This window comes from Marmota flaviventris, chromosome 11 (genome assembly GCF_047511675.1).
Source record: "Marmota flaviventris isolate mMarFla1 chromosome 11, mMarFla1.hap1, whole genome shotgun sequence".
Taxonomy (NCBI): domain Eukaryota; kingdom Metazoa; phylum Chordata; class Mammalia; order Rodentia; family Sciuridae; genus Marmota; species Marmota flaviventris.
Window position 1 is genome coordinate 104,368,985 of NC_092508.1, and position 25,915 is coordinate 104,394,899.

Sequence of the window (25,915 nt, forward strand, 5' to 3'; positions counted from 1 at the left end):
GAGACAGGGTCTCAGGAAGTTGCTTAGGTCCTCACTAAGTTGCTGAGGCTGACCTGGAACTTGCGATCTTCCTGCATAGCTGTGATTACAGGCGTGCACTACCAACGCCCATCTGGAACAGATTACTGCTGCTCAATTCCCCAGATTCTGCAGTTCCCCAGCCCCCTCTGTGTGTGTCTGTCTGCCCCACGGATCTCTCCTTTAGAGAGTGGTTTCCTCCCTTCAGGGCCCTGAATACCATATCTTGATGACTCACCATCTCTGCCCACACAAGATCTCCGAGTGAGTTTGTTTTTAAGCATTTTAGTCCTGGTCACGTGCATTTTTAAGGAGGTTTGCTTCCTCAAGTACTCACTGTACTTGAGGCCAGAAAAGGTTGGTTTGCGGCTCCCCTGACTTCTCAGCATCCAGCTGCCCTGCTGAGAAGTGGTGCCACTCTGCCCCACAGAGATGCCCGCTCAACCCTTCTGATGACCCCAGGGGGTTCAGGTTAACCAGTTAACTAACACACCGTACAGTCCCTTGGTGAATGGAAAACATCTGGCCTGCTGCTCCCTGGCAATTAGACTTGGGAAAGCAGAGCCGGAATTGAAAAAGAGAGAAGTCCCCAGGAAGAGCAACACAGAGCCCAATAGGAAGGAGGACAAAAATGATGTAGGGTGGCCCAGAGAGAAAGAGAGTGACCATGGAGAAGGTAACCATCAAACCTTCACTTCCAAGGGAGCCTGAAAGCAAGATATTCTTTTTCATTTGTTAAGTTGTAAAAACAAAACAAATTTTTAAATGATATTATTTAGGGCTAATAAGCAATGACAGGGCACTTTTAAATATTACTATTGAGGCTTTTATGGAATACTGTAATTTAATAATATGTTTTAAAGGTCATTTTGAATTAATCAATTATGTCCAAGGATATATCTACTCTTAAGTTCAAGCAATTAAGATGTTTTCAAACATCTCCATATAAAGATGTTTAATAGGTTATTATAATAGAAAGAATGGGATATAATTTTCAGGGTATTAATTAACTTGTAGTTTAACAAAGTGATGCAAATATTATGCAGACTTTCTCTCTCTCTGTGTGTGTGTGTGTGTGTGTGTGTGTATGTGTGTGTGTGTTGCTGAAGACAGAACCCAGGCAGGGCCTCACACATGCTAGGCAAGTGTCTACCATGGAGACATTTTTCATGATGAGCTTTTAGGGAAGAAAAATAAAGTTACAGAAATTTATATACAAGGCGATTTTCACTATATGCTAAGAAAATATGAGAGATTATTTGTTTTCTTTTTCACAGTTTTCAGTATTCCCTAAGTTTTCTGCAGCGTACACACATTATTTTTCATATTAGGAAAACTTTCTTTTAAATGCAGCTTTTAAAAATGTGCTGCAAAGGAGATTTATGCTGGAGATTGATATCATAAAAATTAAAATGATTATAGAATGGTCAAAATGTGCAGAACTCCTTTCCTAAGTCTTAGAGATTTTTCTGACTGGGGATTGCCACAAAGTCATCATGTCAGGAACTGAATCTGCCAGAGAAAAAAATTTTCCAGAATCTAATAATACATTGCAAAGTTTGAGAAAGACTAGATTGGCCAGTTAGATTGCTTCTTGACCTGGACATTCTAATGTTACAAATTTTTGACCACATTAGTTTGTGTCAGTTTTACTGAATTTACCTCAGTACTTATGTACTTACCCCAAAGAATTCTCCTAGTGTTACAGAAGTCCTAGCTCTGCTGAACTTTGGTGGGGTCCTTCCTGTTGTTTAAAGAAGTCTATTTTCTAATTTGTAAATCTATTGTGCACCCCCAATACAACTGTCCTTGTTTTATTTTATCCTCTTTTAGGATTTCTGGGTTTGCAAGACTGAGGATGGAATGTCTTTAATGAAACTATTGTAAGTCTTCTTTACAAATTCTTAAGAGTTTGTAAAACAATTTGCTTATACTATGACGACCACACAAGTCCCAATTTAGAATCATACAGTGGTTGGGTAGAAGGAACCAAGATGCTTGCTCCAGATCAGAGCTCTGTCTGCATCAGGCTGGAGCAAAGGCATTACAAAACTTTCTGAGAGTATAATTTCAAGGCAGGGTTGTGAACCACTCATAGCAGCAAAAGTTGCTGCCGCTGCTTTCTTACAACATAGATGGTATTGGTGGCAAATTTCCACCATCCACATGGGAAAATGAAGGGTCACTGGAAGAGAGGGAATGGGGGAAGGGAACTACCAGTTATAGAGCCCACTTTTGACCTCTGTGATGAAAGACTTTACAAACATTATCACTCACCTAATCCTTAGAACAGTCCCATTAGCTGTGCCTCATAATATCGGAGTCAGGCTGTGATAGAAACCTGCCTCCTACTAACACAAGCAAAAGGAGATGCATTGCTTTAGCTATCTGGCAAGAACAGCTTGATCACAGCCTCATATAACATATAACAATCTCTGGCAGCTTATATTTTCTTAAAATGACTGCAACAGAATCTCCCATTCTACAAGCCTCTCCTTCAAGGAGACTTCAACATTCCTCCCACCAAGAACTAAGGGGTCTGTGTTCCTTCTCCTTGAATTTGGGGGACTTAGCACCATGGTGAAAGTGATCCTATGTGACTTGCAAGGCTAGATCAAAAAAGGTGATGCAGAGTCTGCCTGGATCTCCTGGGTCACTCACCCTGGGAACTCAGCCACCATGCTGTGAGGAAGCTCAAGTCACATAGACAGCCAAGAATAAGGGTCTTGGCCACAGCCAGCATCAACCACTAGACACATGTAAGGAAGTTTTGAGCTGACTGCAGCCTTGGCCATCATCTTGTGGCCACATGATCATTCTGAACAAGACCTCCCATCCGAGCTGAGTCAACCTCAGAACCATGTGGACAATAAAATTACTGTTGTTATTTTAAGGCATTAATTTGGGGGCGATTTGTTACACAGGAGTAAATAATGAGAACAATCTCCATCTCTTAGCTCTTCTTCTCTTTGTTGTAGAATTCATTCTGCCCTGGTAGAAAACATAGACAGTCGCTACAACCAGGCTTCTATCAGTCCCGCTAGTAATTCCTTAGGAAATATTTTTCTTTTAATGTATAAGTGCTGGGGATATAGCTCAGTAGGTGGAGCGCTTGCCTCGCATGCACAAGGCCCAGGGTTCAATCCCCAGCAACACACACACACACACACACACACACACACATCTCCTAATGTACAAGTAAAATCTCAAGTAAGAGCTAGTCTGTTGGGTCATATGTCTACCTCAGGAAAATCATTGTGGCCCCAGGAACAGGATTCTGTGCCCAGGTTGCCATGTGTATACCCCAAATTTATTCTTCTTCCCCTGAGCCCGAATATGGTTTGTTCCCTCGGAAACCCATGTTGAAATTTAATCCCCATTAGGAGACATTAAGAAAGGGAAAATAAGATGTTATTAGGGCTGGGTGCACCGGTGTACGCCTGTAATCCCAGAAACTCAGGAGGCTGAGGCAGGAGGATTGCAACTTTGAGGTCAGCCTATGCAACTTAGTGAGGCCCTGTCTCAAAATGAAAAATAAAAAAGACTAGGAATATAGCTCAGTGGTAAAGCACCCCTGGGTTCAATCTCCAGTTACCACCCACCCCCAACACACACATACAAATGATATGATTAGGGCTCTGCCATTCATGTGATTAATGGATTGATGGATTAAAGAGTTCATCTCTGGAATGGGTCTGCTATAAAAGCCTCTTTGGTTAGATCTCTCACACGCTCCTACTCTCTCACCATGTGCCTCATATCCAGACTGTCAATAAGAAAGTTATCACCAGTTGCAGGTCCTCAACCTTGAACAAGGTATATGAGTCTAGCTAGGCACAGTGGCAGATGTGTATAATTCCAGCTATCTGGAGACTGAGGCAGGAGGATTGCAAGTTTGAAGCCAACCTCAGCAACTTAGTGAGACTCTGTCCCAAAACTAAAAAAAAGGGTTGGAGGGGCTAGGGTTGGAGAAAATAATATCATAAGTCAAAATAAAATTCTTTTTAACTTTCCCAAATTGTGGTTTGACAATTAGCAACAAAAAATAGATTGACACCCTAGTAATGAAATCCTAATTTTGTTTGGATTGGCAATGTGCCAGTGTCTCTTGTAGCTAGGCATGGCTTTGTGGTTAAATTCTGGCCAAGGAGATAAAAACAGAAGTATGTGTGGTCCTTCACGGAAGGATTCTATACTCCTATACTAGTTTGCTATTGTGGCTGCAACAAATTACTACAATATAGTAGCTTAAAACAACACAATTTTTTTTTTTTTTGGTCTTACCCTTCTGGAGTTGGGAGAGTAACATGGATCTCACTAGGCTAAAGGCCGGGTGTTGTAGAACTGTCTTCCTTTTGGAGGGCCTAGGGGAGAATCTGTTTCCTTGACTTTTCTAGTTCCTAGATGCTTCCATATGGCTTGGCTTCCAGACCCTTCTGTCTTCAAAGCCAGTGGTGGTCACCAGAGTTGTTCCTCTGTCTCACCACTCTGACCAGGCACGGACTGTTTTTCTTGCCTTTTCCACACCTATGCACCCTTGAGATTACAGGGGCCCATCTGGACAATCCCGACAGCCTCCCTATCTAAAGATCACCAAACAGTCTATCTCCAATCCTAACTTTCTCTTTGCCATGCCATCTTACTCATTCACGGGTTCTGGGGAGGAGGGTGTGAACATCTTCGGTGAGATCATAATTTTGCACCCCCAGATCTTTTTTTTTTAAGTACCCTTTGGTGATTTCTTCCTCTTCCCTGCTACTGTGGTATGCACACTTCTGGAATGAGGTACTGTGATGGGCAGCCTGCCAGGATCATCTTTTGGCAGTTTCCCTAAAGAAAGAGGAACTGTTATCAGTAATGTAGGAGAAGGAATGCCAGACAGATAGATAAGCCAGGCGTTTGCTGCAGTCATGCTGCAGATGGCAATCAGTTGACAACACTGATATACCTCTTTTTTTTTTTTTTTTTAAAGAGAGAGTGTGAGAGAGAGAGAGGTAGAGAGAGAGAGAATTTTAGTATTTATTTTTTAGTATTTGGCGGACACAACATCTTTGTTTGTATGTGGTGCTGAGGATCGAACCCGGGCCGCACGCATGCCAGGCGAGCGCGCTACCGCTTGAGCCACATCCCCATCCCTGATATACCTCTTTATAGCTCACAGGTCTTTCGCTGCTGGTGGCTGTGCCAGGCTTGTCTGGGATCAGTTGGACTTGACTCTAGGCTGGGGTTAGGTTCAGCTGTGTTCTTCTTGACTCCCATCTATCTGGCAACAGGTGCACCTCAGGTACATTCTTCTCATGGCAGACGGCAGAAGTATAAGAGGGTCAGCCAAACTAAACAGGCACGTTGAAAATTTTGCTGGTATCAAGTCTGATCACATTCATTGGTCAAAACGAGTCACATGACCAGACCCAGCAGTGACTGGGGGGAGATGAGCACTCATTCTTCTGGAGGTTTGCAGAGTGGCCTAGTGAAGGACACAGATGTGTGACTCATTCCAGGGAGGATGGCAAGGGTTGGGACCATTCATCCCATTTATACAGTGGGCTGGGCCCAACCACTTCCCTCATCAGTGGGGGGAGTTTCGCAGGGATTCTTCCTTATTCCCACTTGACTTGGAGGAGTATGCTATGGTGATTTTCTTCTTCTCACTTCCACTGTTTTTAAAAAGACTAAAAAACAAGCTGGGTACAGTGGTACACACCTATAATCCCAGTGGCTTGGGAGGCTGAGACAGGAGGATCGCGAGTTCAAAGCCAGCCTCAGCAACTTAGGCTGAGGCTCTAAGCAACTTAGTGAGACCCTGCTTCAAAGTAAAAAATAAAAAGGGCTGGGGATGTGGCTCAGTGGTTAAGCACTCTTTAGTTCAATCCCTGGTACCCAAAATACCCCAAACCAAACCAAACCAAAACTAAAAACCAGAAGGACAGAGACTAATATAACAAAATATGTACTCACTCATAACCCGAATTTAAGATATCTTTCTTACTCAAAAAGAATCCCTTATATTTGTCTCTTGTTCCTTTTTCCCCCCTTTTCCTATTCCTGGAGCATCAGATTTTGGAGATTCTCAGATATGTGCACATTCAGTAGTTTCTGTTAATAATTCCAGGTCCTATACACGAGGATTTTGTCACACTTACCTTGTATGGACACAGTCCTGACTAATCACTGTACTGCTATCACTAGGAATTGTATTTAGCTGTGTGTAATGGTGCCCTGGAAAAAAGTGGTTTCAACACACAAGGCTCTATTCTTTTACAGAGAGAAATCAGGTGAGCAACCCAAGGATAACTCAGTTCTTCAGAATCCTTAAGATATCTCCTGGGGCTGGGGATGTGGCTCAAGCGGTAGCGCGCTCACCTGGCATGCATGCGACCCGGGTTCGATCCTCAGCACCACATGCAAACAAAGATGTTGTGTCCACCGAAAACTAAAAGATAAATATTAAAAAATTCTCTCCCTCAAAAAAAAAAAAGATATCTCCTGGAGCTCCTGTGATATTATCTGTTCATTCCTTTTTTCCTCTTCATCTCTCCACTTGTGTTCTTTCTGAAATGAGGGGTTTGGTTGGAGCTTCACAGACCAAGGAGTATGTATGTCCCTTGATCAAGTACATTACTGATGGAGCTATGATTGTAACTTAGGACTTCCCAGCTCTGACACCTATTCTGTTTTCTACATTATTGTTCTCCAGTTTTTCTTTAGAATTACTATCCATGTCCTTCTTCATATTAAGACCTTTTTTTTTTTGGTGGTGCTGGGGATTGAACCCAGGGCTTTGTGCACACAAAGGCAAGCACTCTACCAACTGAGCTCCCCATATCCTTCTTCATGAAACTCTGTAATGCCTACTCCTGGTGTAGGTAGGGTAAATATCCCTGCCCTGTTGACTTGAGATTTGGCCACAGACTCATTTTGTCTTGTTTTGGTTTTTGTAGTGATGCTTTTTGTAGTTCATGGCCTCATACATGCTAGGCAGTGCTCAACCACTGAGCTACATTTCCAGCCCGAGACTTGTTTAGATCAATGAAATGAGAGCAGATATGACCAAAGCTGTCTTTGACAAGATTAAAGAGCTTGGTTTGCCTCTTGGACTTTCTTTAGTCTTTCAGCAGAAGAACATTCCCCCGTTAGTTGCTGGTTCAAAATGAAGATATACATGGAGCAGACCTGAACCCAGACCTCAGCCTGGAGTTGAACTCAGCTGATCTCAGGAAAGTCTATCAGGGTTGTGACTGATCTGCAGACTTTTAAGTGAGGCCTTGAGTTTGGAGGATTATTTGTTACAGAGCATTATGATAGCCAAATACTGACTAATACGTTCACCAGGCTGGTAAACTCAGGAGAAAGGGTTAAGGATACGATTTTATACTCTTTCTGTTGAAAGTAACAAGAAGCTGTTTTATGTCAGTGTGAAAAAGGAATGTATTGGCTAGCATTTATGAACATTCCAGGATGGAATGTTCTTGCACAGCTGGATCCAGAACCCAGATAATGTTGTGAAGCTTTGTGTTTCTTTCAATCCATCAACTGCTTCACTTCTTTTTGAATATTGGCATCATTTTTTTGTTTTTGTTTTTGCTATGGGAGAGAGCTTCTCCTATGCAGCTTGGAAAAAATGGCACAAACAGTTCTGGCATATAGCATCCCTACAAGTGGAGGGTCCAGAAGTTGGGTGGACTTGTTACCTAGGCATGGCCAGTCAAGGCGCTTCATGCCTCTAGCATGGGACTGGTACGGAGATGCTCAGGTAACCCAAGTTATCAGTCTTCCCTGGGACTTTCATGCTAAGACTCTCAGGAAAATACTAATACACTAGGGATCTGATAGCATTCTGGTACAAGGAATAGGGATGGCAAGGTGGAAGTAAGGGATTACCCCTCAAGAAAGGGGTGCTAGTCCAAGAAAACATAAGAATGGAAGACATATAGTCTCTCCCATTATGAAGTCTGAGCGTCTTCAACAAGAATGTCTCAATTCGCAAAATCTTGAGAACATTGATTCATTCTTTATTCATTCAAACTCTTGCTGATGATTAGTCACTATCACGTATTGATGTTCCTGTTGTGTATCAGGCACTTAAATATCCTCCTTCAATCCTGCAACTTACGAATTATCCCTGTTTTATAGACACAGAAAATAAAAAACTTGTTCAAGACACACAAAGAACAGAAGTTCTTTTGCTGTGATTTAATCTCAAGTCTATCTGCAATGCCCACCCCCAAATACTGCCTGATAAACTGTTATGGCCGCATCCTTCAGGGCCACCTTGGGCAAAAGTGTGTTAAAGGACAGTATAATCAGCCCCTGCAATCTCCTCCCACAATTTCTTATGGCAAATCTCCTACTGAATGCTGATGGCCTGTACTGGTGGGTGACTTCTCAGTGTGGCCGCACTGGTAGCAACCTTGGTTCTAGCTCCTTCATTTTGTTTTTGTACTTGGGACTAAACTCAGGGGCACTTTACCACTGAACTACATCTCCAGCCTTTTTTATTTTTTATTTTGAGACCTGTCTCACTAAATTGCTGAGGCTCTTGCTAAATTGTTGAAGCTGGCCTTGAACTTGAGATATTCCTGCCTTAGCCTCCTGTGTTGCTGGGATTACAGGCAGGCACTACCATGCCCAGCTCCCTTCAGAAAAGGGAGGCTGGGTATGATGGTGCATGCCTGCAATCTTAGCTTCTTGGGAGGCTGAGGCAGAAGGACTGCAAGTTTAAAGCCAGCCTGGGCAACTTAGTGAGAGCCTGTTTTGAAATAAAATCTAAGAAGGACTGGGGATATAGCTCAGTGGTAGAGCATTTGCCTAGCAAGCCCCTAGGTTCAATTCCCAGCACTGCTCTTCACCACAAGAACAAAAACAAAAACAATAAAACAAAACAAAACAAAAAGAATCTGTAAAGTTCTTCCTTTAAAAGTGCATTGAGATTCTTGAGTCCAACCGCCAGTACAGAAAAAAGGGGGGGGGACTTTGAGAGATGGAGGAAGGGAGGGAAATGGAAGGTACTGGGGAATAAGATTGATCAAATTATATTATGTGCACATATGAATATGGTACAATGAATAATGAATCTCATTATTGTGTACAATTATAATGCACTAATAAAAAGTGCCTTGAGAAATTCATTCATGTAACTTTTATTAAAGTACACTGTTACATTTGTTCTACTTTATTATTAATCTCTTTCTATGCCTAATTTATCAGTGAGTTTATCACAAATATGTATGTATAGGAAAAAACATAGTATCTGTGGGGTTTGGCACCATCTACTGGGGGTCTTAGAACATATCCACCATGGTTTAGGGGGGACCACTATATTTCCAAGTAAGGTCATATTTATAAGCACAGGAATTAGGACTTGGACATGATTTTTTCCAGCGGGGGAGGGGGGTACACAATTACATCCACCACAGCAGGGTATTCGGGGGACCTCACAACGACCCCATTAGGCTGCTTCACACACCCCCCCCCCTTAAGTACAGAGTCCTTTTCTGTCTTTGATGTTCAGCAATTTCCCTGGAAACACTTTATGGTGCTATCTTTATTAGCCTCAGAAAAAGGAGAGTATTTTCAGTCTAGACTCGTGAGCATTCCTTACTTAACAAGGCTACTTATTGAAAATCACAAAACATAAGAAAAAGCTGCAGACTGACTCCTGGTCTCCCAAGTATCAGGCTGTTCCAAGGCAAGGACTTGCGAGGCAGAGGAGTATCTGCTTGGAGCAGAGCAGAGAGGCCCACCTAGGGCACTGCTGTCACAGTGGTTTGTGTGACACTCTTTCAGGGCAAGGGTACATCACACCCTGGGGTCCAGGGATCACAGAAATAAGCAAGGGAAGAAACATTGTGACCTTCTCTACCGTGGTGCTGCCCACTGGGCAAGAGGATCTTAACCCAACTTAGACTTAAAGGCGCAACTCTGTGAAAGCCCGCCCCCGCTGGTGACCTCTCTTGGTTCATCCTCCACCCCAAGTGCCTATAATTTAATTTTGAGAAGCTTTAATCATCTGGCTGCTTATGCCGCCCCCTCACAACTTCCCAGCCTGGCTGTGGTCAGGCTAGCCACCCCAAAGTCCTTCTCTTTCACTCCTCTGGCTTTCCTGGGACATATATCTTCTGTTCAGTCCTGTTTTATTGATAAAGAAACTGAGGCTCACAGAGGTGACATAGCTTCCCTGTGTCTATTTAACTTGGACAGTGGCCGAGCCAACATCCTCTAACTTACAATCCAGTGACTCTTCCATGTTCCTTTGAGATAACTGGTTCTTCTGGATCTTGGAACTACTTTGGCGTGGAGGACATCCTTGGATGACCCACGCTTGTCCGCCTGGCTTACTCATCAATTCCTGGAGCACTGTCGAGGCAAGGTGCAGCACTGTGAGGCGCCAGGCCAGGACTCGTCCAGATGGTGGGGAGGGAAAGAGGTGAGCATGCGTGCTAGGAAGACCTCAGGTTGCTGCTGGCAGGCATTGTGTTAAGCACTTTTTCTGCTTTGTCAGCCCTATGGGGTACAGATTGTGCCCATTTTCCAGATGACGGAAATGAGTCTCCAAGAAAACAAGGATCCAGCACCTGAGAATGAAGTAGGATTCATAAGTCTGTCAAGAATTCAGATTTGAGGTAAGACATGTCATGGAGGTGCCACAGAGGATTGTCACAATGAAAGTGAAAATGGCCGAACCCCCAACTGCTATCTCACTAGCTCCCCAGGGGCACTCTCTGGATGACGCCTGTGGTAGCCACAGAAGCAGAACAGCCCCAGAGGCTGGAGCTGACTCACTCCCAGAACACCACGTTGATTTTACTTTCTGAGAAACCAGTACGACGGCTTGCTGGTGAGCAGGGGGGGCACTTCACTAACTTGACTTAAGTCCCAGAATCACCTGAGGTTCTTAAAAGTACAGCTCACCTGGGCCTCACTCCAGCTTGAAGATGTGATCTGGTTTTGTAAGACACTCCTCAGGAATGGGTCCCACAGCCAAGGGCAGGATTTCACAAGAACACCTTATGCTACTCTTGTTATCAGACACACAGCAAAGCTGCAGAGCTGAGTGGTCATGGGAAGGGACATAAAAGGGACATGTGGGACATTCCCATCAAAGAGCCGTGGTTATGGATCTATTTATATCATCTCAGCCTTAGTTTTTCATCTGAATAATGGGCACGGCAATCCCCATTATCTGTGGTTTTGCTTTCTGTGGTGTCAGTTGCCTGAGGTCAACCATGGTCCACAAATATTGAGTGAAAAATTCAATAATAAACAAGTCATAAGTCTTAAATAATAGTTTATAACTTAAATCACTATAATTGTTCTATTTTTATCAGTTATTGTTAATATCTCACTGTGCCTAATTTATAAACCAGCAGAGATATGTATGTTATAGTTTGGATATGAGGTGCCCCCCGCCCCCCACAAAAGCTCATGTGTTAATGCAGGAATGTTCAGAGGTGAAGTCACTGGATTGGGAGAATTATAACCTCATCACTGGATTAATCCATTTGATGGATTAATAATTTGAATGGATTGCTGGATGGTAACTTTAGGGAAGTAGGGCTTAGCTGGAGGAAGTAGGTCACTGGGGGTGTGGCCTGGACTATATTTCTGATTCTATTTCCTGGTTGCCATGAACTGAGCAGCTTGCTTTTGCCATGCTCTTCCATGTCAGCCAGCCACGGACTAAGACCTCTGAAACCATGAGCCCAAATCTTTTTCCTCCTTTATGTTGTTCTTGTCAGGTATTTTGGTGACAGCGACACAAAGCCGACTGACTACACAGCATGTCACAGATTAAAAAAAAAAAAAAAAAAATATATATATATATATATATATATATATATATATATATATATATATATGGATTTTGGTAGTATCTGTGGTTTCAGGCATCCATGCAACATCTTGGAATATATTACTAAAAATTAACAAATGACTATGAGGCTTAATCCCCCTATCAGAGGACTGAGGGGTTAAATGCAAGAACTGAAGTGAAGAAGTGGAGTCAGATCCCGGCCCTAGCAGGTTCTCAGTAAATGATGGTCACTAACCAGAGGCCACAGCAGCTGTGGCTCTAAAGGGTCTCGGGTCCAAGACTTTTCATTTCCATCCCAAGAAAGGGAACAATAAGTAGTCAAAATATGGTCTCAGCACAGGGTAACTGCACAGAGCCAAACTGCGGCATCTTTGTGAGGGCTTCCTTAGACCCTTCTTTGATACTGGTCAGTGCTGACATGCAGACTTTGTGCCTGGGAGCTAGCCTGCTGGCTTAGCTGCCTTGCACAAGCCAGAAAGAGGCAGGTGCTTCTGATCCCCGCCATCTTTATCAGTGGAGTGATGCTTGCTCACAGACTAAGTCCTCGATACATGCAATTATTGCAAGGGAGGTTTCCAGGGATTAGAGATGGTTTGAAAGCTGATGGGAACAAGATTCCTTATCAAGTGCCACGCTTTGGGTGCACACTCCATGCCAGAAGCTTCTCATACTAACTCACCAAACCCTCACCACTCTGGACAGCTGTGCCTGGACTGAGCCTGGAGCCAGATCTGGCTGGACAGGAACAACAGCCTACACTCCATTTAAGGCTGTTTCTCCTTTAACTTTTTTTTTTTTTTTGGCCTGGAAATAAGACCTGGAGCCTTGTGCATGTTGAGCACATTCCCAGCTGGTGAGATTTCCCTCAGTTTTTTTTTTTTTTACTTATTTATTTTTTGAGATGAGGTTTTGCCATCTCCTATTGCCTGGTCTGATCTTGAACTTGGTCTCAAGTGATCCTCTCTCCTTAGCCTCCCAAGTAGTTGGAACTGCAGATGTGTGCCACTACACTGGGTTCTTTTGATTTATTCTTGAGACAATAACTGAGCCAAGGAAATGATCCAAACATGGTTCATGTTATTTGGTGGCTGTGGCTCCCCATTGCTTCCCTAGGATCTCATGGACTTGCCTGAGTTTGGTTGCATTAGCAGTCTCACTGGAGTGTGGAGGCAGGTGCAAATGTCGCTGCCATTCAGTAAGTTCCCTGCTTTGGATGCATAGGTGGGTTTTGGACTTTGGCCCATATGCTTTCTTGGAGCAACTTCCCATCTGCACCTCAGTGGCCGGGCCAGAACTGGGGGTGCTAATTCTTAACGGCTATTGATTTACTCAGATCACCTTTTATCATAACTGCTCCTGGGCACTCCCCATGGCCTAGGATCAAATTCCATACTTGCAAGCCCCTTCTCTCCCTAGTCCTATTTTACAGAGGGTGTGCCAAACTCAGCCACCCCAAGTAGCTGTCCCCTGTGTTCCTTCCTTTCTGGAGGTTCAGGCTGTGAACCAAGGTGATCTGCATTTGAAAGTTGGTTCTTAGTTCCTTTACCAGTAGCAGGATGGTGGGCAAGTTATTCTCAGGCCCACTGTTCTTCTGAGGGTGAGGCTGAACTACTGTCTAAGATCAGAGCCTAGTCTATGGATGGAAGAAGCCTGAGAGCTATCTGGCCTCAGTATCTCCTGAATTCTTTTTAGCTTCAGTATCTTCACCTGCAAAACAAGAAAACCATGACTCCTGTGGGACTGCAGAATTGATGGAAGAGAAACATCTGGCAATTTTGATCTTGTCCACTCTTTCTCTTCCTCCTTCCTTTCCAATAACTAAAGTCCTCCAAACTCCAGCATTTCTTGTCTGCAGCCTCCTGGAGTCCTGCTCCCCCATCTCCCTGCTGAGGAATTCTTTGGCTCACTGATCAAACTCACTCCCACTCCAGCTGGTGGCCAAGCTTCCTTAGGAACTTTACCTGGGGAAGCCTCATGCCAGATATGCACCCTCTTCCTGATAGGGGCTCCCCACTCTCTTTGTTTATTTGGATCCATGGACTGGTTGGCCCTTGGACAAAACTTCAAAACTTTTCAACCCTACTCCCCTCCAAACCTGAGGCCAGCCATGTCCCTGACAGATGGCTGGAAGTATCTGCAAACGGAAGTCTCAGCTAGCCCACCCAATCTTCCTCAGTACAGAAGAAGCCACTTCTATAACCCTTTTCCTTGCCACCAAGGCTGAGTCCACCAGGGGCCTGGGAACATGTGAGACCACCAGGATACAGAGGAAGGCAGGTGGAAGTACTGCCAGAGAACGTCTTTAGAAAAAGGAGGTGAGGTTGAGAGATGGGAACAGGGTGAATCATTTCAAGAATCCAGATTACCGAAGGCTTCAAGTAACAAACATACTTTTAATAATCTCAGATAAAAACTATTCAGGGAGGGTCAGTCATCAATTCTGCCCCTAATTTGTTAGAGCCACATGCTGGGACACCTTGATAAACTGGGTTAACTGATTATTTTCACTCTTCACATCATTCATGGTATTAGAAGAAAAAAAGGCATTATATCATTTTAGGTTCAATGTGTGGCTGGCAACCAAATCCAGTCTCTTACATCCCATATTTCTTCTTTAGCTCTTCTACTTTGTCGACGTAAGCTTTCATGGCACTTTCCTTGGAAGTTCCTAGAAGGAATCAACAGGATTATTTGTCAGGGAGGCAGTGTGGTAGAAAAGCAGCAGGTTTTAAGGCCCTCATCAGCTCCAGTTGAATTTTCCAGGGCTGAGTTTCTCCTCCATGTGGAGGGGGGTTACCCACATCTCAGAAATCTGCTGATAATTAGACTTAAAAACACCTGATAATTGTGGCCCTGAGTTATACTCTGTAACACACTGAACTCATCATGCATGGAGGGGCAGATCCAATGCTTGTCCCCCATGGGTCTCCCATGACAGGGTGAGACTTAGCCTTCCAAGTCAAGCAAGCAACTGTCACCATGGTGACTTTACTTGTCCTGATGATTTCATGCTTGGCTTTATTCAATCAAATATTTCTGTGTTGGGCTCTTATCTCCTAGAGCTACTAAGCTGGCAGCAAAAGAGCAAAGCTAGCCACACTCTTCTTACCAGAGAGAAGCTAGAAGAGGTTTGAGAGTCTGAGCAAAGGCAGCTGATTCTTGGAGGGGAATGAGGCAAAGCTTTCTTTTCCCTGCTGCAGCATAAAAGTCACTGAATATATCTTCTAAGACAGTCACACCCAGTTCCCTGGGATTCTCTGGTAAAAAGAGAGGCCCTCTGGGACTTATTCTGAAGTGCCTGATGAAAATGAACAATTAGACCGGCATCGCCCCCCCCCCCCCAACCCCGCTTGCAAATCCTAGGAGTATATTTATTGTATTGTGGTCTTTTCTGAATTCATGGACTTCTCATTTGCAGGAAGACAGCAGGCTTATTCAGCAACTAGCTAGTGAGGACACAAAAGCTGCCAGGAGCTTTGATGCCAACTTTGGGTCTTGCTGCCACGGGGACACATGATTCAATAGAAACTTGGATACTTTTCGGCTGTTGGGGCTCAGCGAATAATAGTTTCATTCACTGAGCCTACCAGTGGCTGGCCAGGCATTACCTCATCCCTTTTTTCATGTGCCTTTCTGGCTGGAAGGGAACTGGGGAGGGCCATTCCAGCTAAGGGGTCACTGCTTGGCCTTCCTGTGGAGAGGGGGGTGTGGAATCCACCCTTATTCCAAACGTATCCAAAGACATTACCTCCCAGCCCATTCTCACTGGCCTAGACCCCTAGCCCTTCCCCTCCAGATGATACCCTTTTGCAGAGATGGCACTTTTAGAAAAGGCATGAAGAATATCTGGAGAGAAAGTAGGTGGCCTAGTTTTCCCCACTTGGGCTCAGGTCAGGCTGATTTCCAGCATGTGCCTCCTTTACTTTGTTTTTTTGTTTTAAATTTATTTTATTTATTTATTTATTTTTTAAATTTTTATTGTTGGTTGTTCAAAACATTACAAATTTCTTGACATATCATATTCCACACTTTGATTCAAGTGGGTTATGAACTCCCACCTTCACCCCATACACAGATTGCAGAATCACATCAGTTACACATCCATTGATTTACATATTGCCATACTAGTGTCTGTTGTGCTCCGCTGCCTTTCCCATCCTCCACCATCCCCCCTCCCCACCTCTCCCCTCCCCTCCCCTCCTCTCTCTCTACCCCCTCCACTGTATAACCCTGAGGGTCTCCTTCCATTTCCAAGCAATTTCCCTTCTCTCTCCCTTTCCCTCCCACCTCTCATCCCTGTTAAATGTTAATCTTCTTCTCATGCTCTTCGTCCCTACTCTGTTCTTAGTTACTCTCCTTATATCAAAGAAGACATTTGGCATTTGTTTTTCAGGGATTGGCTAGCTTCACTTAGCATAATCTGCTCTAATGCCATCCATTTCCCTGCAAATTCTATGATTTTGTCATTTTTTAATGCAGAGTAATACTCCATTGTGTATAAATGCCACATTTTTTTTATCCATTCGTCTATTGAAGGGCATCTAGGTTGGTTCCACAGTCTTGCTATTGTGAACTGTGCTGCTATGAACATCGATGTAGCAGTGTCCCTGTAGCATGCTCTTTTTAGGTCTTTAGGGAATAGACCAAGAAGGGGAATAGCTGGGTCAAATGGTGGCTCCATTCCCAGCTTTCCAAGAAATCTCCATACTGCTTTCCAAATTGGCTGCACCAATTTGCAGTCCCACCAGCAATGTACAAGTGTACCCTTTTCCCCACATCCTCGCCAGCACTTGTTGTTGTTTGACTTCATAATGGCTGCCAATCTTACTGGAGTGAGATGGTATCTTAGGGTGGTTTTGATTTGCATTTCTCTGACTGCTAGAGATGGTGAGCATTTTTTCATGTACTTGTTGATTGACTGTATGTCCTCCTCTGAGAAGTGTCTGTTCAGGTCCTTGGCCCATTTGTTGATTGGGTTGTTTGTTATCTTATTGTCTAATTTTTTGAGTTCTTTGTATACTCTGGATATTAGGGCTCTATCTGAAGTGTGTGCCTCCTTTACTTTGTTTCCTTCCTGCCCGTGTGTACTCTACAATGAAGAGTCTTTCATTACTGGGCTTCACAAAAGAGGGAAACTGATTTGAAATAGTTACCTTTCAGCTGATTCCAGGCATCCCACTTGGCCTTGCCTTTGAAGTCCAATATTCCGGGCCGTTCTTAAAGAAGGCAAGGGAATACATTATTAGATTTGCTCAAGTTCTAACATTGAACTTCATCAACTTTCTTTCCATGAAAGTCATCTTTTATTAAACTGATTCCTTCTAGGTTCTCTCATGGAATTTAATGAGTCTTGCACAGTGGCTTCTGCCTTAACAGATCCAGGTATACAGAAATCCAAACTTAAGAATCTAGAGAAAACAGAAGGGAAACTGTTCTCATTACAGGAGAGTTTCTGAATTGCAAGTTACCTTCAAATTCTATCCTTTTAAAAAAAAATCACTTAAAAAATTAAAGATCTATGCACATGGCTCAGAATTCAAAGCTACAAAGGTTAGCAGTGTCAAAGTTCCTCCTACTTCTGCTTTCCGTCACCCAATTTCTCTCCCTAACGCATCATTGTTATCAGTCTTCTGGGTATTCTTGCATGTGAACTGTCTGTTCATATCCTGGTCCCATTGTTCTAGCAAGTTGTTAGACTATTTCCAGATGGGTAATCATCTGTAGTTGGGAAACATTCCCTTTCCTCCCCAATGATCTATTTCACTGCTAAGAGGAATGACTGCAGTGTCCATAACCTGGAACACTGTGTTGAAGAAAATAGCAAGTGCTCCTGAGTGCTTTCAAGGCAGCATTCCTCGGGGGACCTAAGAAGACTATACCCAGTCAATAGTAATCACCAGAATCCCAAGCAGCACTCACTGAGCCCTCTATCCACTGGGGGCCCTCTATCCACTGTGGGCATGTATATTTGCAATATCCAATTCAGGATCATTTGCCACTTGTGGCAACTAAGTTTCCCAGAAAAAGAGCTCATGTAGCTAGCACCTGAACTTTAGATACTATTTAACTATTTTCAGTTCTAATGTAAATAGTCATCAGTGGCTAGTGGCTACTGTATGAAAAGTACAGCTCTAGAGAGAGCCAATATCTCCAATCAGGCAGTGATAGACTCCATGTCCATCTACCTACGTTTATATGAGAGCAAGTCCCTTTAGCTCAAACAGAGGCCATGCTCTGTGAAAACACTATGTGACAGAAAAGCATCTCAGCCCCTCTGGCCACACCCACTCCACTCTCTTTTCCCTATTTGGGAAGAGATAATTTATACACCTACTGTAAAACTCATCTTTGCTACAAGACCTTCCTTAACTAAGCCCTTGATGTGAACCATAGAGTCTCATTTGGCATTGCCCAAGATCCTTAGTTCTGGGCATTGCTGCAGCTGGCCAGCTGCCAGCCTACCAGCTCCACCCTCCACCCTAGCTCCTGAGGAACTGGGGCTATGGTTCCCCTCCTCTTGAAGGCTCGAGGGTCACTCCTTTGATGCTGACATGACCACTGACTTTTGAGTCCCTGCATGGAATGCATTAAGCTCTCACCTCACTGTACAGTTTTAATTCAGGAACTTAGTTTGTCTAAAAACTGCCCAAGTCAGGAAAGATAACATTGTAGATGATAGCTTCAAAATCTGCAACAAGATTTTTGGATAGGGAACAGAAATCATCAGGAAGGTACAGACTGTAGTTCACAAAAACATTCCTGACTGTCCCAAGACACCAGGTGCTTCTCTGCTTCTCCATAAGGCTTGGTGGGAGGACTGTCCACGCAGGGTGGAAGCAATACTGCTCAACAAAGCTAATTCTGAGCTGAAAGCCTGGAACAGAGCTCTTTTCCTGGGGTTTTATTTCCTCCCCAGTAGATGGAAACTTCTGGTGATAATTAGATAAGCCCTTCTAAAACCAGGATTGGAATTCTGCTACCTGAGTCACTGACGATCCAGGAATATGGTCTTTGGGGAAATTCCCTAGCTTAAACCCCAAGAACTGTGACCATGCCATGCCTGAAGAATAGAGCCTCTGGTAGTTTGAAAGTGAAGTTCCCACAGACTTCCAATTAAGGACTCCCAGCCACTGGCAAGCCCCTGCTTTGATGAGCAGTTCAGCATACCTGTATTTATGTCACCCACAGTTGCTTGTTTGTAGTGGCTGTAGATGAACAGCATCTCATCATCTGCTGGCTGGGTCTTGAGGTGCTTAACCTCCTCAGCAGCTTTGTCAAACTCAGCCTAAGTGGGAGGGAGGGGAGAGGAATGAGAGTGGATTCCAAGTGGGATAGGGCAGAAAGTGGCCTGAATGGAGCCCAGGGACAGGATGAGAGGATGGAAAGGCAGCATTCCTAGTGCCATGCAGGACAGGAAAAGCAGCACCCCTCAAGAGTGTCTCCCTTCCCCACTACGGATTCAGTAAAATAAAGAGGGGAGGTGCATTAGTTCACTTATTCAACCTACAACTACTTTCTGGTGCTCCTACAACAGAAACATCAGGTGTTGGAAATACAGTGGTGAGAGAAGCAGGACAAGACTTGGCCTACAGTGGGTGGACACTGCGGAAAAGTAGCACGGCCAACTGCCTGGCCACCACTGGGCCAGACTAGGGAATGGCTGAGGTCCCAGTGAAGCCCTAACCTAAGGAGAGGGGTGGCACACTGTGCTCGAAACATCTGATAAAGGAACAGGACACAAATACAGTGTTCTCCAGCAGGAGTCCGCTGGCCCCTTTTCCCATGGGGCCTGGGAGTTCAGCGCTGACCTCTGTCCCAGTGCCCGGAGTGGGGAGAGGCAGGTGGGAGGAGCCAGAGATCGCCCCACATAGCTCGGTGCTGGACAAGGGTCTAACATTAGAGGGCAGGGAAAGGCCTCTAGGTCACTTCTACCTGATCAGCCACTCTCCTCTCCCCGCACGCCAGACTTAGCTCTTACTTCTCCTGACCTCCACTACCCAGCTACGGTCTCTTTGCCTTCCCACCTGGCCGTGACTTCGCTCCCCCACCGCCAAGTCCCGCCAGATCCTTCCAAGTGTGGGGCTCAGTCTCCTTGCTCTTTCAGTACATGCAATCACCGTCCCGTCAATCACCCCATCTTTCTATTGAGGACCCTAGCCTCCCACTCTAGCCTGCTTCGCCACGAAGTCCACTCCATGGGCAACTTTCCAGCAGTTGCGGAGTGGGTAGCTGTTTTAGAAATCCACAAACGGAAAGTTCCGCTTACAAGGCTCGGTGCAAAGAATTAGGGCTGGGCATGGATGGGTCCAGGAGCAATAGCAGGGCATCCGTGGGAAGGACTCCGCGGAGTTCTGCCAGCCAGACGAGATCCCCACTCTGGCCTCCCGCCCCGCTCCACCTTCGCAGTTTGGCAGGGCACGCGCTGTACCTGAGACATGCTGGCGGGGTTACAAGGATTCCTCGGAGTGGAAGCGGCAAGAGCAGGAAGCGACAGCTAACAGCGGACTGGCCAGCGCCTTTAAATGCACAGCCCGGGGAGTCCCAGTCTCGCTCGGGCGAGCATCAACAGCCAATCAGAAGCGGCTTCTACGTCGGGGGCGTGTTTAGGTTCATCTCCCCGCCAGCTCCGCCCAAGCTCACGAAAGGCAGATTGCGCACGCGCAGGGCAAGCCGCAGGGGACGTCGGGAGCAGGTGGGGAACGCCGAAGCAGTGGGTGTGCGGGGTTATAGGTCCGCAGCCGGGTTGCGCTCCCAACAGATGTTGGGGGCTGCATACGGGTCTAAGGGGGAGGAGGCTGAGGCCCGAGGGCAGACGCCTTAAGGGTTTTAAAATCATGCCCGGCGCCAAGAGGCCGGAAGTTGCCAATCCGAATAAGTAACTTCTCAGGCCTGGGGATTGCAAGTGGGACCCGCTGCTCCCAGGGCTGATCCTCCGGAAATGGCCCCTGGTGAACTGTGTGATGGTAGCAAACTGGACTGGTCCCAGAAAGGCTAAGCCCAGGACTCTTCCTCTGAACTTTGGCACGTTCTTTGACCTGTTAGTTTGAAATCCTGATTTTAAACACGTTTGTGGTGCCATGCTTCATCTGGGGCGTTAAAGGCAGGGACAGTGGTTTGTCTTAGTGGACTTGGACAGGAACAGGTGCTCAGCAAACCTTTATTAAGTGACTTTTCATCCCGGATTTTTGTCGAACCTTTGTCAGCTAACTTGCACTGTACTAGACCTGGTGGAAACATCACTGTGCAAAACAGATGAATCCCTGGAATCATGGAACTTACAGTGGGTTAGTAATGCAATAAATTATATATAGAGTTTTTAGGGACATAGAGTTGGACATTTTAAGTTGGAGGCAGGGTGTAGGGAAATTGATATTTGAGCAAGTCCCACAGGAGGGGAGGGAACGTTCTGGCAGAGAACAAGTGCAAAACAAAATGTGGGCAGGATATAAAGGAGGAGAGTAGAAAGGCATGAGGCTGGGGAGGTGGCAGACCAGCTAGATGATGCAGAGGTTGGCCATTCTACATTGGACTTTCATCCTGATGGAGATGACAAGTAATCAGAGGGTTTTGAGCAGAGATGATGAATGAGACAGGGATCCATCTTTGCAAGGTGGGTACAGAGGCTGATCTTAGTGGGAACAGAGGAGAGGCACTGGTGGATAGAGTAGTTTGAGGGTTGATGCTTTGGAGGCTAAGGGAAGAATTTTCAGGCAGTGGTTAAAAGGGAGTTGGTGAAGGAAGGGAAATGATGGAAAATGCCTTGGAGATCATTAATAAAGAGATCATTCTGAGAATAGGTTTAGAATTCTCTGTCAAAGGCAGGTCAGAGCCACCAGAGGCATCACCTGGCAGGTGGCTGAGGCGGAGGAACCTGATCAGATACCAGGGATTAAGGTGGTGCCTCCCCCCTCATTGCTTCTAGCACTGCATATAAGAAAAAGAAATGACTGGGCACAGGGTCTATGCCTGTCATCCCAGTGACTGGAGAGGCTGAGGCAGGATAGGAGGATTACAAGTTTGAGACCATCCTCAGCAACTTACTTGGTGAGACCCTGTGAAACTTAGTGAAACCCTGTCTCAAAAAGGGATGGGGACATGACTCAGAGGTTAAGTGTCTCGGGTTTCAATTCCCAGTACCAATAGTAATAATAATAATTATTATTATTTCTCTGCAATTCCTGATGTGTGACAAGAGGGCTACAGATCTCTACCTTTTTTACCACCCCCCCCCCCCCCCATTTACAGCTGTATGTGTTCAGAAAGGAAGGCCAGGTAGAAGCTTTTAGATGTCACTTCATAACTTAATGTAGGTCAGGCTTTATAAATGGGAAGAAGTGGAACTTTAATTGTAGGGAACAAACCCAGAGCTGTTAGTCTATGAATAATATTGTTTTAGAAAGCAAAACTAAATTAACAAGAACCTTGGGGTTGAATTTGGGAAAATTTTATTCCAACTGTAAGAAATGCAGGCTTCGTTCACAGTGATTCTTCAAAACTTCTTTTCCCTATTGAGGCCTAGGTGAATACTGTGGCAGATTGAAAATATTAGATAATCTTGGATAGTTCGTTTTTCTTATCATTTTTCCAAGATCAGTGGTGTGATTGATCTACATTTGACTCCAGTCAAAGCAAGGCTAGTGAGAGTGTTGACGTTAAATATACAGTCTCCAGTTCGAGTAGGGTTGATTGTTGTTGCTTGTTTGGAATGCATTTCACCCTTCCAAAAGAATTATTTTTTTCCACGTTGTGGTTTTGAGCTTCCCTGTTAATTCTACAAAAGTTATTTAAAGTAAATGAAGTATGAAATGAGTAAGGGTTGTAGATCCCAGGGAGGAGGATGTTAAGTGACCTTGACTAGGAAAAGGAAGAGTGCTTTTGCTTATTGCAGCGTGCATCGTAGGCCAAATTTCAAAGTAACTGGAGGTGTTCTTTTTGCATACTTTCTGCTTCCTTTCCTCACTTCTCAGTGATTATTTTTGTTACTTCTGTCTAGGGAAATTCCACCTTAAGCCCTTTAGTTGGTTCTTATATTCTAGGAAATAGGGATGGCATTCAAGCTGCCACCTGGGATTTCATTTTTTGGAGTCTGGGTGGGTGTTAAGCAGGATGTTTATCAACCTTTTAGCAACATTAGCAACAACAGCAGCATTCGAACTGTGCTGTTTATAAAACTCAACCATGCATATTATTCCATTCATGAGGCTCAAGAAGTCTGATGGCTTCTGTTTTCAGTTCATAAATAGTAAAAACAAGCTAGATGGATTGGCTAAGTTACCTAAAATAAGGCATGCATCCTGTGTCCTGGGGGTTCAGATACTTGTGTTGGATATCTAACAGCCCTGGCAGCAGGTGTAGGGCTGAGCCCTGGTTTCTCCCTTACATACACATTGGATTTCATTTTTAAATATAAATTTTAGGGTATATTTGAGGTCAATGGATTGTGTGAGTTTTTAATTCTGCATTTCTATAGGCCTTGAAAGGATCATTACTCTTCATAATCCTGAGAAGTTGCAAGATCTCCACAGCTACCCAGGAGGCTATAAGGCAGGAGGATTGAAAATTTGAGGCCAGTCTCAACAGTTTAATGAGAGCCTGTCTCAAAATAAAAAATAAAAAGGGCTGGAAATGTAGCTCATTGGTACTGGATTCAGGCTCTAGTGTGGGATAGATGGGGAGAGTATAAGATCCTCAACTCTGTTTATGTCTCTATGAGCAACTAACACATGTTGTGATTATTTTATTTATAATTATTTTAATTTTCTACTTCTAAGTTTTCTCCCCTACATAAACTAGGGAAGATAGGGGTCACTGTGTATTGGCCACTGCCTTATCTTCAAGTGCCTGGTGCTTAGGTACTCAACATGATTGTTGGATGAATGAAGTGCTTTTCTCTCTCTGAAGATTTGTCCCTTCTGATTAGCTATGAACTTGGAAACCAACTAAATTTGTTAGAAACAAATGTGAAACTGTGGGATTGAATAAAGCAGATGAACTCTGTTGCAAGGTCCCATGATCTCTTTGTAGCAGTCCAGCTTTGGAAGCAGAGTGCCTGGAGGGTTAAAGGAAGATGGGCAACCTGCCCAGCCAACTTGACAGCCAAATTAACCTAGCCAGCCATAGAGAGGCTATTGTCATTGTTGTACCTTGCTTTTGCATCTGTGGGATACCATTTTGACCGCCCATAGACTTCACTTGCTGGCTTTCAGCTTGATAGGTAAGATATATTAACAGGTGCAAGTGGTTCTTGCCCCATGGGTGAATAATAGTTTAATATTAGGTGTCTTGGTATAAACTAAACCTCTAATTTCTAAAAGTAATTGGATTATTTAGAAGTTACTAGAGAGATTCACTGGAAGGAAATGCATTCATAATTGATGAATTATGTTCATTCTGTATGTGTTTTCCTATTCTTGGAATGTGATTCCTGTGGCAGGGCTTCAGCAAAGATGGGAGGAGGCTTCAGGAAATGCTTCTGGGACTACAGAGGGGAGAGATGGATGGAGTGGAGGGTTGTGTGACGGCTGAGGGAGGTCAGGGCTGAAAGTGATGGGGCAAGAAGAGGCTGGGCAGTGCCCTCTTTGCCATTTATACCCTCTTCTTTAGAGGAATTGCAGCAAGGGGCATGAGATGAGAATGAATGTGGGTGTGTGGGTGGCGTGCCCCGTGTGTCATTTTTCCCTCCCTTCTACCCAGGCAACGGGGGTGGGTGGTAGGATGATTGAGGAGAGATAGGGAGAAAACTCTAGTGGGAGATTCTGGTAGGGAAGTTTCCTAGGCTGGCTGGGGGTAAGGAAGGAAAGAAAACTCCCTATAGAATTGCTTATCCACAGTTTGTCATCCACTGGTCAGGCCCTTCCTGTATTCTTGATTAGAAATAGTTATGATTACAGGGCAGACATAATGGAACATGATGTAAAATGTTTTGAGTTTAATAGTATAGTTCTTGGTCAACCTCACTACAAACATATATTCTACATTGTTTTCTGCATCTTTGCCTGTTTCCTAGTTGCATATGACAAGCACTTGGTAACTGCTTCCAAGTTAAGCTATTAGAGATGAATTTTCTAGGCCCCCCCTTTTTTTGATAGTACTTGGGATTGAACCCAGGACATCACATACTAGGCAAGTGCTCTACCCCTGACTTGGATTCCCCTTTTAAATTTTATTTTGAGATAGGATCTCTCCGAGTTGCCCCCAGGCTGGCGGTAAACTTGGAGTCCTCCTGCCTTAGCCTCCCAAGTAGCTGGAATTGCAGGAGTACACCACCACTATCAGGGAGATGAATTTTCCTACCTCTTTTATCACTTGCCATCAAGGAAATTAGAAATGTTTAAAACCTGGTGGCAAATACCATTAAAAAGAAACTGTTTTGAAATAATGCCATTTTAACAAAAGCTAATTTTTTTGAGATAACTAGATTCAAATGCAGTTGTAAGAAATAATACTGAGTGATCCCTTGTATCCATTACCTACTTCCTCCCAATGATAACTGCTATGGTTTGAATATGATCATGTCCCCCAAAGGTCATTAAAACTCAATGTAAGAGTTTGGTCCCCAGGGTGGCTGCATTGGGAATGCAATCCTAGTGGCAGGTACTTAGGTCATTGGGGACTGTGAAACTTCATATACTTTTCCTGCTTTCTGTCATATGATGTGACCACTAGCTCCAACATGCCCTCCTGTCATAATGTTCTGCTCTTGCCAGAGCCCCAAAACAATGGGGCTACCCCATTTTGTACTTGTATCTAGAATCATGAGCCAGAATAAATCTCTTTACTTCATAAGTAGGCTGTGTAAGGTATTTGTTGTAGTGATATGAGGCTGACTAATACAGTAACATCTTGCAAAACCATGTATAAGACCTAACAGTGCATTGATATATTTGGAGATAACAGAACACTTCCATCAACAAGGACCCCTTGTATTGCCCTGTTAAAGCTGTTACCACTTCCTTCCTGCCTCTCTTCTTCCTTAGACCTCAAGAACATTATTTAAATGAAATCATGCAGTGTGTAACTTTTTGGGCTTGGTTTTTCACTCAGTAGTTCTCTGGATATTCCTCTACCTTGTCAGGTGTTATCAGT

The 25,915-nt window shown here is 44.3% G+C and overlaps 2 protein-coding genes across 2 annotated transcripts in view; one reads left to right on the plus strand and one right to left on the minus strand.

The window, feature by feature from the left end:
* Positions 1 to 14,203: 14,203 nt before the first annotated feature.
* Dbi (diazepam binding inhibitor, acyl-CoA binding protein) lies at positions 14,204 to 20,368 on the minus strand. The gene is made up of 4 exons (XM_027936787.2): positions 20,259 to 20,368; positions 18,998 to 19,115; positions 16,984 to 17,046; positions 14,204 to 14,498 (listed from the first exon to the last, which is right to left on the minus strand). The coding sequence occupies exons 1-4, from the start codon at positions 20,265 to 20,267 to the stop codon at positions 14,425 to 14,427; spliced, it is 264 nt and encodes an 87-aa protein (XP_027792588.1). The 5' UTR covers positions 20,268 to 20,368; the 3' UTR covers positions 14,204 to 14,424.
* A 99-nt stretch (positions 20,369 to 20,467) lies between these two features.
* The window catches only part of C11H2orf76 (chromosome 11 C2orf76 homolog), a 51,715-nt gene continuing 46,267 nt past the window's right edge, over positions 20,468 to 25,915 (plus strand). The window contains exon 1 of the mRNA XM_027936876.2: positions 20,468 to 20,522. The gene's annotated coding sequence lies outside the window, so the exon portion shown is untranslated. The remainder of the gene's footprint in view (positions 20,523 to 25,915) is intronic.

Bases quoted from the DNA above. Each gene is read 5' to 3' on its own strand.
- Dbi (XM_027936787.2), bottom strand. The intron at 17,047-18,997 runs GTATGCTGAACT...GCCTTCTTTAAG, and splicing joins TGTGGGTGACATAAATACAG to AACGGCCCGGAATATTGGAC. The intron at 14,499-16,983 runs GTAACTATTTCA...GATTCCTTCTAG, and splicing joins TGCCTGGAATCAGCTGAAAG to GAACTTCCAAGGAAAGTGCC.